Genomic DNA, 13,852 nt, shown 5'->3' on the forward strand with positions numbered 1-13,852 from the left:
CTGTAGAAAATTTTGATTTTTCCAACATAAAATATTTCATTTTGGACATGCCACCACTGTGCTTCATATCCCTTTTCTCCTGTATGGGCCAGGCTACCCGAACAGACTTTGTATCCCACGATGCACACGTGTCCTTACCAAGAGGAAAGGCTGTAGTGTATCATATGCCTAGCCTATAGAGCAGAACAGGAGCATGAGATACCTGAACTACAACTCCCATGAGGGCATTTCTGAATCAAATTATTTGGTTCCAGAGATTAGAGGCAACAGGCTGAGCTCTGCTGCACCAACCTGGCTGGAAAGAAGGGAAGGACATGTTCCCACTGTATTGTGGAAGACGGCAAACAATTCCAGGTTCCCTTCATCAGTAGCACACCTGGCAGCTGCCCTCCTGAGGGTGAGAAACAAATCTGGGCTGAGAGGGCTGGGACAGAGACTGCACTTAGTGTAGAGACACTGAAGTCAGGGAACTCTGGAGCCTATGAAAATAAAGACAAGAGGGTCTTGTCCCAGTTCTTGGAGTCACGTGATTATCTATTAGATTTCATTTAAACAAAAGATTCTAGCCCTCATGATTGCAACAGGAATTAACTGGATACAGGAACCAAGCGTAACCTTTGCATGGTGTGCCTGAGACAGTCTGAGACAATAGCTCAGAGACATGAGCTACACCATGTATATCAGTAGGATGTTAACTCCAAGACCAGCTGCTCTGGGAGATCCTGCCAGCACCCTTTTATGCAATAGAAAAGTCTGAGAGTGGTTGACTCTCTGGGATGGGGGAAAAGTATGTTTATAAAAATGGCAGATGACACCAAACTGGGAGGGGTTGCAAGCACTTTGGAGGACAGTATCAGAATTCAAGATGACCTTGACAAATTGGTCTGAATTCAACAAGATTAAATTCAATAAAAACCACATACAAAGTACTTCATTTAGGAAGGAAATAAATCATGGGTAAAGCAAAATGGCCAAAAAGCAGTTTTCAGCCCACTGGGTCATTTTCAGTCTGTGCATAATGCTTTTCCGAGATAATGGGTAAACATCCTCTCCATAAAAAGACAAAAGGCAGGGGAATGTAGTAGGCAACGTACTCACGCAAACACATCCCGATATCAAGTGGTACCGAAACATCCTAATATCAAGGATGGTACAAAAACATTCCCCAAGGATAACAGGAACACACTGACCCCTCCTAAAAGATAAGATCAGGATAACAGTATGTAATGAAATGTTTTAATCAAACCAACATGTTCAAGGTGATGTGTAGTAACTAGCCACGTCAGGGGGTAGTAAATAACTCTGTCAAAGGAGCAGTACGTAACTTGTTTGTATCGGGGTATACAAATTTATCTCAGATGGAATGTCTTTGTCTAGCCTAGGGAGGAATGGAAAGTCCCACAGTTCACTGAGCTGGTCCATTGTACGGGCATCCCTGTATTAGTGGGCTGGCAGAGTCTGCAGCATACTAGTACCATGCTTTGTTGACAAACCTGGGTAGGTGCTTTCATCCCTTAATTAATTTTGCAGTCATTGGGCAGTTTGCTCAAGGTCTGCCAGGCCAACTGTCTGCACAGGGCTTGGGCAGCACACAGGGGGAACACACACATGCAGCCAAATATCTATCAACATCTAACCATAGTATTCATCAATTGATGCATCAGCTAAATATATCCTGACAATAGATTGGAAACATCTTAATACATCTTTCCAATTACCAGAAATGGAAATGTAGAGAATACATGGCAGCTTATTAGGCCTCATCTACATGCAAAAGTTGTACTGTTTTAACTGCACAGATATAGTTAAAGTGGCACAATTCCCCTAGTTTCAACAGTTATACCAGTATAAAAGTGTGGTTATGACAGTATATCTTAGTGTACAGAAAGAGAAATAAACTATGCCAATATAAGGCCCCTTTATACCAGTAGAGTTGCATCCATACCAAGGGCTGCACTGGTATAACTATTTTCATTTAACACACAGGTGTGTGCACACACACCAGCCAAAAGTTGTTATACTAGTACAAAAATCCATATGTAGAACAAGCCTTTGTTTAGCAGACTACTTTTCCAGGTTAGCTGAAACATGGCAGTTATCCTTAAGTTTCTACCTACTTACCACTAACACTTTTTGATGTTATTGTTTTGTAGTTTGCATTCATTTTTTGCTTTTTTTTAAAAAAAAAATCTAATAGTCATTAATGCATTTAATTCCCTGCTTTACTCCCAGCCTTAAAAATCTGAGCATAATATAACAAAATTTGAAGGAAATGGAACCTTAAGGTTCTTGAGTCCTAAAAGCATTTATATCTTGTGCAAAAATGAATCTAAAAATAAGATAGGAGTCCTGTATGCCTATGAACTAATATTCACAAGTACAACCACCAATACTTAACTGGAAATTCATGAACCATTGAAGCGGGAGCACAGGTATCTCCCCTTTCTGTTTCAGTTAATCAACCCTAAGTCAAGAGATAATGTTTGTTTTTATCAAGTTTTGTCACTGGAACTTAGCAAATTTGTCAGATATTTAGCAATGCACAATTACTAACAGTTCTATTTGCAACTCTGTGAAAAATGAGGTTTCAAATGGAAATGCTGAAAAACTTTGAACTATAGTGGCAGTAAAGGAGAAGGGTTATAAAGTCAAATGTTAATGTTAATTTTAACCTTTGATTAGTAAATATTTAAAGAAAGGCCATGTTCTATGCCATAAAGTTGTTCTTTGCAATGAAATTTTAAACAAAGTTACTAATGCAAGGTAGGAAATTCTGAAAGGAAGCAAACAATCATACTGGAACTTAAAATATGTATCTAAGATTCTCTTACAGCACTGTTTTTCTAAAATGAAAATTGTGGAATTATTTAAAGTGTATTTGGTCTCAATGATAAAAATATCCATTTGTTGAGAACATCAAGAGAGAAACACACAAAGATAACATTTCAAGGAATAAACTGTTCTTCACCTTGAGATTCACTGTAGTTTTATTTTTACACTTGAAATTGGATTCAAGGAAACTCAAAGCACTAATTACCTTGAATGACTTTTGTGATGAAATAGTTTTTGGCTTATCCTTGAGCTGAGCAAGAACTGTCACTCCAAGGCAAATTACTCTTGTTTTGTCATCATAGAGCACTGAAAACTGAAACTTAACTGACTCTAGGCATTAATAATTTCAATAACCCTTTAAATACTTGTCTTTATTTAACATGAATGGGGAAAATGGAAATATATACTAAAGAATATAAAACTAGATTGTTTTGTGCTTTAAAGTGTGACCATTAAATATATGAATGGTCAATACGTTCTTCTGTAATTTATATAAAATAGAATCCAACAGTAAAATGGGTACTGATTGGGTAATCTGCTAATGATCAGAAAAACAAAGATCAGAACTATAATCTATTTTCCTCTTTAAATTAAGAAACTACAAGGAACATAAAAATATATGTAGTATAGTAATGCATAGAATCCAATAAAATATACCAAAGATAGAAATGCGATTTGCCATTCCTGATCATACCATAGATTCAACTCTTATATACTTCTGACAATAACAAATGGTTGACCTCTTAAGAGAAAGGCAAAATTCCCCACCAACACACTTGGCCAATTTTGCAAAGCTGTACTTTAGGGCTAAATTTTCTTCCTGATCCCTGCAGAGAAATATATTATGCCCTGAAGCAAGATATTTCATTACTCTTCATTAAGCATGCATATATACATGAGTTAATTATGGCCAAAACTATCCATCCATCTTATTATACATCTTGACAGTGATTTCCTACAACAGTGGTCTCCAAATTTTTTTTGATGGCGCACCCCTATCAGTAAAAATTTGAGCATGCACCCCCAATATATGTATGTATAAATTATATACATGTACTACTGTACTAATATATTGTGTAAGTTATAAAACACACACAAAAATAGAAATTAAAAAACGATGAGATAGAGATGAAACAATATTTTTAAAATATTTTTTTATTTTTATTTATTAACGGTACAAAAAACTTTTGCTCTCACTAAAAAAAAAATAATATTTTTAGTGAGAGCAATGTGATTGAATATGTTTTATTATTTTTGAAAATCTTGGTTTAACACTTTGTGATACAGCGGGCGCTCAGGGTGGGGGTGCGGGAGGAGGCTCAGGGCTGGGGCAGGCAGGAGGTGCAGAGCACTTACCTGGGGCAGCTCCTGTTTGGTGCAGGAAGCTCTGCGCAGCGCAGCACCACCCCCATGGCCACGATTCGGGGAGCTGCCCCTCCCCCCCCTCCCGGCAGGCAGGGCCACCCAGAACTCAGGGGCTTCAGGACCCCGGGGCCCTGGCCTGCAGCCCTGCGAGCACGGGCTGGAGGACTCAGGAGGAGCGGGGGCAGCCGCGCAGCCAGCGGCCGGAGAGAAGGGCACTTTCCCCTTCAAAGCGCCGCTTCTCTCCGGCCGGCTTTGAAGTGCCGCTTCCTTCCAGCTGGTGGCTGCGCTGCTGCCCCTGCTCCCCCACGGGCCGGAGGACTCAGGGCCGCCCCCTTCCCCCCCCCCCCACCCCCCCACGGTGGTGCTGCTCCTGCTGCGCCCCCCAATCGATCGTCTTGCGCACCCCACTTTGGAGACCACTGTCCTACAGAAGTGAATTCCACAGACTGATTACTTATGTCCTGTTACTGTATGAAATGTTTCCTTTTATTTGTTCTAAATTTGACAGACACGCATTTTGTCTCTGTTCTTGTATTACTCATACACTAAGGAAAGAGAATAAAAGAGCAGGGAACAGATTGGTTCTCTCTAAGCAGAGAGATACAACTCAGCATTTTGTATTCTCAGACCAAGGCCTGATCTTGCAATCAGACCCACCCAGGGGCAATCTCACACCCACTTCCTTGCTGAAATCAAGTCTTACAAATACCTAAAATAGATTGACAGGTATTAGTTCTTCCAAGTACAGGGGTACTTCCTGTATACAGCTCACTCCCTGGGATACCCATCTCAGTCCCTCTTTCACCACTTGAAAAGAACAAGACTTGTGACCCTGCTGGTCCTATAGTACAGAGTCTTTTTTTGTTTGTTTGTTTGTTTGTTTTGTTTATTAAACCAAAGCTCTGGTGTAGTTTTATCTGTTCAAATTTTAAGAGTTTTAAGTTTATTCAGTAAAAGCTATTCTGTTTATATGGTGTTGGTTCATTAGAATATCGATGTTTTAACAGAAAGTTTCAGACACCTGTGGTACAAAATTCTGCTCTAATAAATGTTGCCATAATATCAGGACTGCAATCAATCACTTCCCAAACTGTATGAGGAAATGGGAGAGTGACAGCTGTGTTGACAGTGCAGAACTGAATAACGTTTAAACACAGATGGCCCACTTCCCAAGCACATAGGCAATTGATCATTCTGCTATAAAAGCAAGTTATTAGCCCACGTAAACTCAAGTCCTGCAAGTCAGCCCCCTTAAACAGGTGTCCTAGTCTGTCAGCATGCACTGTGTTGTATTTGACAATGCTTTAAACAAAGACAAAAGATCAACAGAACAGTAAACTTCAGCTTGGGAAAGTAAAAGTTCACACTTAATGTTAATAGTTTTAAGCAATCTTTCATTTTTGACTAAGTGGTAACTCCATCTCTGGGTGTATCCTAATAACATAGAGCTGACAATTTGAATTAGGCTGTGTGATGGATATTTGAGAGCTAAAAGGGTTTATAAAAATAAACAAATAACGATATGCAAATTAGGAGGACACTATTGTTGAATCTAGGGGATATAGGTCTATTCCAATCAGGTGTCTGATAATATCCTAATAAATAATCTAAACCTCTTTCAAATTAGAGAATTACTGTAGTTATTTTAAAACTGGAAGCCACATGAGGAAGGTGTTTGATTACTTTGACTTGTAGTGTGGTGGGACAAACTAATAGAGGAAAACCATGGATATCTTGAATAGCCCATGAGATTGAAGTCAAATTAAACCTCTCCTTCCTGAGACCAAAGATTATAGGGAAAATCCCTCCCAAAATCTATTAAATACCTAAAGACATCTCCAGAATGGTCCAAGTACCTGTAAAATAGTTAGTCAGACTCGCATAGAAAAAGGGTTTGATAAAATGAAAAGTTATTTTATGGATATATGAAATGGTTCTGTTGTATATATCTAGTTTGTCTTATTTTTATAATGTTAGGTATTTTTCTTTTAGAGGCATACTGGGCTGATAATGATACATTAGGCTTATGTAGAAGCTAACTTTGTAAATTTTCCTTTACTTGTCTCTATTGCTTAAATCCATCAGGAAAATATATTAAGGTAAGAAGGAAGCAGTCTAATATGATAGTCTGAGAAAACATATCTGGATCAGAGGTATGAAAGAGAAAACCCTTTAGCCATGAGCACTATATATAATAAAGTATTTGACAGTAACAAATTATATTTTTCTCTTTAGTGAGATAATGAATTCCTTTATTGTAGGTGGCTTTGAGGTTTCCAGCAGACTATAACATTCATGTACTTCAGCAGAGTTATAATATAGTCACAGTAGTGTTTGTGTATGTATTAAATATACTGGAGCTCTGTTACAAAGGAGTAAAAATAAGTGGCTAAAGCAACCACTGGGAACTGGGTCTTATGAATTTTAGCACACAGAATCTGACACTTATTCTGTGAAACCTTTGACAAGTTATTTCAGCTCTCTGCACATCTGTTTACCCATGTGCAAGGAAAATATACTTTACTGTAAAAAAATATTAGAAGGTTTAAATCTGAATCCGCGTTCTCAGCGGACAGATATTATGGGTTTGATCAAATGCCCAGTGAAATCAATAGAAAAGACCCCTTTACCGAGCATTGGATCAAGCCCTATGAAATATAGTTATTTTAACTCCATCTTTGAAGAAGTCCCTAGATTTTTAATCCACTGATACTGCTTTTACCACACACAATATTTTTCTCCTTAAATGGGAAATAAGAAGATAGTACAAAGAGTAGGAATGGGACCAAAGATTTGGGTCCTGGGGCAAGATCCTTTAACTGAACTAGACAGCAATAAAAGCAGTAAAGATATGAAACTTACATTTATACTCATACACCAACCTCAGGATCAAGTTAACTAATGAAAACACACACTTTTTAACTTGACGGGCTACATCATTATGCACTTGGGCTCTTGCATGTTAAAGCAGGACTTGAAAAATCCATTTACTAGTTTCAAGTAGGAGGATTGACATGTTGAGTGGAGGCAGATACAGGTCTTAGCCTTCAATATGAGGTGTTTAAACTTATGTTAAAAAAAAGTTTCTAGCCCTTATGATGGCAAAGAATTTTCCAAACATGAGTTGATTTAATGTATTCTTCCTTCCTCTGCTGCCGTTTAGAGCTTCCCCAGGCATTAAAATTACAAGTGTAAGCTCAGTTTCACTGCTGACATTCAAAATCCTGTGGGCAGTTATGAAACTGACAAGAGTGATGTCAATTTTACTCCCTTATTGCAAAACTCAGAGCAATAATAGTATAAGCAAACACCACTGCTATTCCTAGGTGAAGATGAGAAGGAAACAGAATTAGGTGGGGAGGGTTAAAGTAGTGATGATCTCTAGCTTCAGTCCCCCACCACACACTGCCAACCTTCACAGCGGGAGGTTGCAGAAAAGGTAAAGTAATGGACACTCTTGCACAAGGTGTCATAGGGAAAAAGGGGTTGAGAGAGAGAAACAAAGCTCTATAAGCCACAAGCAAGAAGTTGTCAGAGGCCAATATTGAAAGACAGAGCCTATAAAGAGGGACCGTGCCACCAGCTAGAGGTCAGGAACTGGCATCTCATCCAAAGTGCTACCCTTGCATTTTGCTGATAAGTGCCTAGTACCCATCCTTTGCATCAGCCTCAAGACACATATTACAAAGGAGCTTACTATGACTGGGAAGAAGTTGAGACATAGCAACACAGCATTTGGAACAGTGGGCCAGATTTTCTCCATGACAGGGGCACTCATGTGAGGACAACCAGAGGGGCCTGAAAATGCCATCCAGATGGACTTCTTTCAGAACACCACCCCCTGTAATAGGACAGGTTTAAAGGGATTATCAAAGAGATCCTCCACACAAAAGGGCCCTCTCAGATTTGACACCTCACATACGCCAGGAGGACATTTTCCAATAGAAGCTATGCTGCCAATGACAGTCTCCCTGCAGTTGAACAGCAGCACCCATGGAGGGGTCAACTCCAGATAAATGAATGCTGCTGGTAGCCATGTTAGCTTCCACAGTTTCTTAGTGAAAATCTGAAGGTTGAGAAAGGAACAGTACTACAGTGAGTAGGTACTCATCAGCTCTGCTTCCTCTTCCACTTGCCCTGCATCTAAAACACCTCACAGGAAAGATCCCACAGAGAACAAGCATGAAGAGACAATGTCCTGGAGGTAGCACCACTGGTAGTGTTCCACCCAGATAAAGGTTCTTCCACCCACCAAAAAAAAAAAAAAAAAAACACAAAAACAACCTGAAGAGTTGAGATAGGCCAGTTTTTGAGACACAAACTGAAAGTTTGAACACCGCTGCTTTCTTCAATTCAATGCTGAAATGAAAGCTTAACTACTCTTGATCTCTAGTAGCCATCCCTGGTCAAGCATGTTACAAGGGAACATGGACTACAAAAGAATAATTTCCAGCAACTATTTTTTTTCTTGCCAGAAAAGATGACCCACTATTGGAGTGCAAATCCTACCTGAACTCTTGAAAGCTGTGACAGTGCTTCCTCTGACTCGCATTTAAGAGATTCACTTAAAATACAATATTGTATATGTATGCCACAGAATTTGGACATAAACCTGCTATCCACCTAGCATGGTGAAAAGCTTGGTATCTGAGCCCTTTAATTATCAATATGTTTTGTTTTTACAGCTTTACTAACAACATTAGACTCTTTAGATAAAAAGCTGTTCAGTTACTGTGGACACCCAGCTGCTACAGTCTAATTATAATGATGGGCAAGGTATACATTTAATTTTTCATTTAGGGATGACAAAGCATAACCTGCTCGTGATTTCTCTTTACCTGTCACAGGTTAGTCAGTCACATCTCAATTGTGAAAAATATTCATACCTCCTAGGTTTGATTCCAAAAAGTCATTATCACCATTAATACTCTGTTTATTGGACTGTATATCTTAATTTCTTGAGAATGTTTGGAATTTATTTTTTGGAACTTAGAAATAGATCAGTTAAGTAGATAATTGTATATTTCATTGAGGGTTGGAGTAAAAAAAAAAAACACTTTTGTAGAACTAAGTGTTTTAACAAAAAATAATTTATAAATCTTACCTGCTTTTTTCTTGAAGTTGCCTTGGGCAACAGGCTGGCTGACAAAACCGATGAAAGTGGAGAGCAACATAGCTCAGGAAAAGGGTTTGGAATTGATGGGATTGCCAACACATCAAGCTCTTTCTTTTTGATCCTACATCAACAAAATGCACAACATGGTTTATATAAATACAGTATATATTAGGACATTAATATTAGGGGATTTGCCACATTAGTTATTGGTCACATTACTAGCACTTTTTTTGTCAAAAGGGTATACTGATTAAAATGCAAATGATTAATTTTGCACATGCAGGATTTCCTTACACCCCCAGAACTCTCCCATCTCTGGCAGTGGTTGCAGTGTTGCCAATTTAGTCGTTTTCCAACCCTCCCCCGTAAATTTAACACCCTTCTCTAATTTCAATTAATGGGGAAGACTAGATTAAATCCCAGTGACAACCCATGGTTGTAAAGTTAATTGCTAGTGTAAATCTTTACAGCACCAGGGCTTAAGTGTGTCCATACCGTCCTCAAGTATTGCAAATATTCTCAGTCCCCGGATTCTTAGGCGTATGCTTAACTTTACTATAAGGAGTAGTTCTATCTGTTTGAACAGAGCTACTCATGATAAAAAGTAAAGCACCTGCATGAGTTTTGGTAGGGTCCGGTCCCAAGGTGATTTATAGCTTGGAATTTCACGTAGGAAAAATATTCCCTTCTGTCTCTAACTGTCTCCGTGTTTGTCTTCTTTCTTTAATAACTCCTTAATTAGCTATAAGACTCAGTATAGGGTCATGTTTTTAAAAATCTAACTTCGTATTTGTTTCAAATACCACCAGCCAGTACCTGCGAGAGTTTGAGCAGATTACCAATTCCATAATCAGTTTGCAAGAGCCCTTATGCATTCATTTAAAAAAATAAATAATTTTAAGCAGCAACATCTAAGCTTTTAGAATGCTGTGCACACTACATTACACAATTTTCTGACATGTAAAATATAAATTTGTGCCTATTCTTCTAGGCAATAGAAATCAAAACACCATAAATCTTGATTTGATTTTGCAAGCATTCCTTCCCCGCCCCGTTCCCCAGTTCTGGGAGTTGAAGACGGGTTAATATTTAACCTCTTAGTTACCTATATTAGTGTCATTCTATGGGTCACTTGTTAATTGGTATGATAAAAATGTTTAGACTCTTCCACATCATTAAATTACTTTTGAGGCTCCTTTTATTTCTTGAAGTATTTAGAGAACATTAATTTACAGGGAATAGATAGTGTTTAGCAGGAGTGGAAAGTATTGTGCTCACAATGTTTTGAAGTGTGTGAGAAGTTAATGTAGACAAACTATCAGACACTTCATAAAAGCCTAACAGCTCTCTCTCTTTTAATACAAGTTGAACTATCTTCCTTTTGAAGCATGAGCTTAACAACTGGTGAAAGTACCTGGTACAAATATCACTTAAAGTGGTTATAACTCTTACAGAAGCGGCTTTAATAGTAGATGTTCCTGGCAAATGGAGCGCTCTTATCTTACAAGCTGGTTCATTTCACTTTTTAAAAGTGTGGTGTATAATGTTGCCCATAGCCTTGCCAGATCAAGTTCTGAAACTACAAACAGCAATATTAATTAGGTCCAAAAAAAGCCAGTGGAAGTTGATGGCTTGTGTGAAATATTTTTCTGCTGATAAGATTCAATTTTAAAACCCTTTAAAAAGTAAAACGTGGATTAAAAGCTCTTAAGGGACAAATTAAAGAAGAGAAGACCTAAAACATTGCCACATAAATGATAAAGGTCCCTATCCTGCAAAGACTTGTGCGTGTACTTAACTTTACCACTGTAAGTAATTCCATTGATTTCAGAGACTACTCGCAGTAGGAAAGGTAAGCGTATGCTTAAGCGTTTGCAGGAGTGGGGACTAACGTTTGTGTTCAGAGCCAATAAAAAAAAAGGTGGGGGGGGGGGATTTTAACTGAAGAAAAAGGTGCTTCCGCTACAGGATACCGCACATCTCTTTCCAGCTACGAATTCCTTACTCTGCCTTGGATGTGGCAAACCTTTGATAGTATTTTCCGAAGATTGTGCGAATAGTTTTTAGCCTGTTCCTGTCCGACCCCACTATTGCTCAGACATCAGACCTCTGCGATGGCTTCCTCGGGTTGGTTTTGATCACACACCACCTAGGCGTAAGTAGCATCAGAACAGGGTCGTCGCCTCGTGTAACCAACACACGTTCACCTCCGAGCCTCTTGTCGCCCGGGAGCCTGCCCGCAAAACGCCTGCGAGGCTCCCGAGGGGAGGCGGCGCGTTTCTAGGGCGTTGCGGTGGGCTAACGCTTCCCTGCTGAAAGTGACTCTCTCTCTCTGCCAGATCCCGGCAGCTTGGAGCCACCTGTAGCCACACACAGAGCGGAGGGACAGGCGGCATCCGTCCGGCGGAGACGCTGCCCCCCACCCTTCAGCCTTACCTGTCCGGCCCGAGCCGGGGCCCCGCCTGGGAATGGGGCACAGCAGGGGGGAGGAGAGGAGCCCGCTGGGCTAGCCAGGGGGAAGGAGCCAAGTCACCGCTGCTCTCCTGGGAGGGAGCCGGAGTCTCTGTAGCCCTCCCTGCGCTCCGCGGCAAATGTGGCAGCGGGGCAGCCATCGCGGCGGCGCCGGCGGCTCCTCCTCTAAGGTACCATCCTCTGGCTCAGCCCAAACGGGAGGCACCAGCAGCAGCTGATCACTAAGGCAGTAGCGGGAGTGCCGGCGGGCCGGACTTGTAGGGTGGAGACGTGGGGGGCGGGGGGAGCGCGAGCGCCGCCCGGGCAGCAGCAGCCCCCCAAGCCCCTTCCCCAACTCACGTGCGGCAGGAGGCCGGGCTGCCCCCTGCTGCCCGAAGTCGCCCCGCGCTGCCGAGGCACCAGCGCTAGGGACCCCGGGCGAGGGGGCTCCCTAAACTCAGTGCCCCGCTGCCCGTCCTACCCCAGCACGGCCGCGCAGCCAGGGGACCCCGTCAGCTGCGCAGCAGCCAGCCCCGGAGGTGCCCGGGGACAAGGGCGGGCTGGAGAGCCCACTCCAGAGCTGTGACCCGCCGGGCGGGGTCTTATTGGGGTCACTCTCCTGCCGCGCCTCGTCCCCCTGCTCAGCGACAGAAACAGAGACACAACTAACCCTTAACGTACTGAGGGGAAGGGCAGTTTTGTTCCCGCTCGGCACCTGGGTACAGGGGCGGTTCCTTGTGAGAGTCTCTGGCTCCCTGGCCAGCTGCAGCTCCTTGGGACACTTAGCAATGGGTTGACTCCACCGCGGGTTGCGTAGGCAGGTGGCTAAGGCACTAACCTCGGCTCCGGAAGCCTGGGATTCAATCCCCACCTCTATCCCATTCCTCCTATGGGACCTTGGGTACTTACTCTCTCCCTGGCCCCCTTCCTCTTCTGTAAAAAGTAAGTTAAAATCTGCCTTTCCCCCTCGCCCTGGACTTGTCTGGTTAGTTTGTAAACTCCTGAGGCAGGGATTGTCTCTGACTGTGTATGTACAGCCCCAGCCCAATGGGGGTCGAGTCATCCTTGGGACCTGTGAGTACTAATACACATTTGCCCGGAGCCACCACGGAGCTTAGATGCCTAAATTCCAGACTGAGGTACTACTGTGAGCCAAAAAAACCTCCACTCAGCTAATTAGGTGCCTAAAATCACTAAGTGCTAACATTTCAGCTATAGAAGTTCCCTCCCCACCTAAATTTCTACCTCTGAGCATGCATATGGCTACCTCAGGCAGGCAACCAGCTGCCTATATCATGCCTACACCCCAGCAGGATTCTCAAACCATAGGACCATAGGTGTTGTCCCGCCTTTCTTTCATGCAGGGTTTGATCGAGTAACTCCACGCAGAACTCACCCACTAGTGGGGAGAAAGACCGGATTCCTTATAACTTTTAGCCCAGTGATTAGGGTATTAAACCAAGAGGTGAGAGATCCTGGTTCAGTTCCTTCTCTTGCCTGATGATGTGAAGGAATTTGAACAGGAGTTTCCCTCTTTTCAGGAGAGTACCCTAACCCCAGAACTACCCCTATTCTGCTGTATCTCTCTCTCAATTGCTTCTGTTGAAACCAGTCTAAGCCAGAAACACTGCAAGTGACTTTATAGTCTAGGGTTTAGGGCACCCATCTGACAGGTGAATAACCCCTGTTCAAATCCCTTCTCATCAATCTCTTTGTGGAGCTCGACCACTAATAATACGCATGTTCCAAGTGCTTTATAATTCATTAACTAAACTTCCCAATACCTCTGTGAGATAGAAATGTATTTTTACACATTGGAGCAGAAAGAAATGAGCAGATCTGGAAAAGGCAACACCCATGTGCCAAAACAATGAACTGATCCCAGGCTGGGGTTTGGCCCTTCCAGGAATGTGGACACATGCAAAAAGATTATACATCCTAGCTGGAGGCTTGAGCGTGCCTGGATGCATGTTCACAAGCATTCCTTGGGCCATATCTATTCAAAGGGTAGCGTAGACATACTACCATGCCAGCTGACTTGGGCTTGTGGGGTTCAGGGTAAGGTGCTATTTAATCACAGTGTAGACA

The 13,852-nt window shown here is 41.8% G+C and overlaps 1 protein-coding gene across 1 annotated transcript in view; it reads right to left on the reverse strand.

The window, feature by feature from the left end:
* Nucleotides 1-11,925, reverse strand: part of GRB14 (growth factor receptor bound protein 14) — a 100,880-nt gene extending 88,955 nt beyond the window's left edge. The window contains exons 1-2 of the mRNA XM_077830055.1: nt 11,750-11,925; nt 9,302-9,434 (exon numbers count right to left, since the gene is read on the reverse strand). Of these exons, the coding sequence (XP_077686181.1) occupies nt 9,302-9,434; nt 11,750-11,925 (309 nt within the window). The remainder of the gene's footprint in view (nt 1-9,301; nt 9,435-11,749) is intronic.
* Between the last annotated feature and the right edge of the window lie 1,927 nt (nt 11,926-13,852).

The sequence above is a fragment of the Eretmochelys imbricata genome, chromosome 11, assembly GCF_965152235.1.
Source record: "Eretmochelys imbricata isolate rEreImb1 chromosome 11, rEreImb1.hap1, whole genome shotgun sequence".
Lineage (NCBI taxonomy): Eukaryota > Metazoa > Chordata > Testudines > Cheloniidae > Eretmochelys > Eretmochelys imbricata.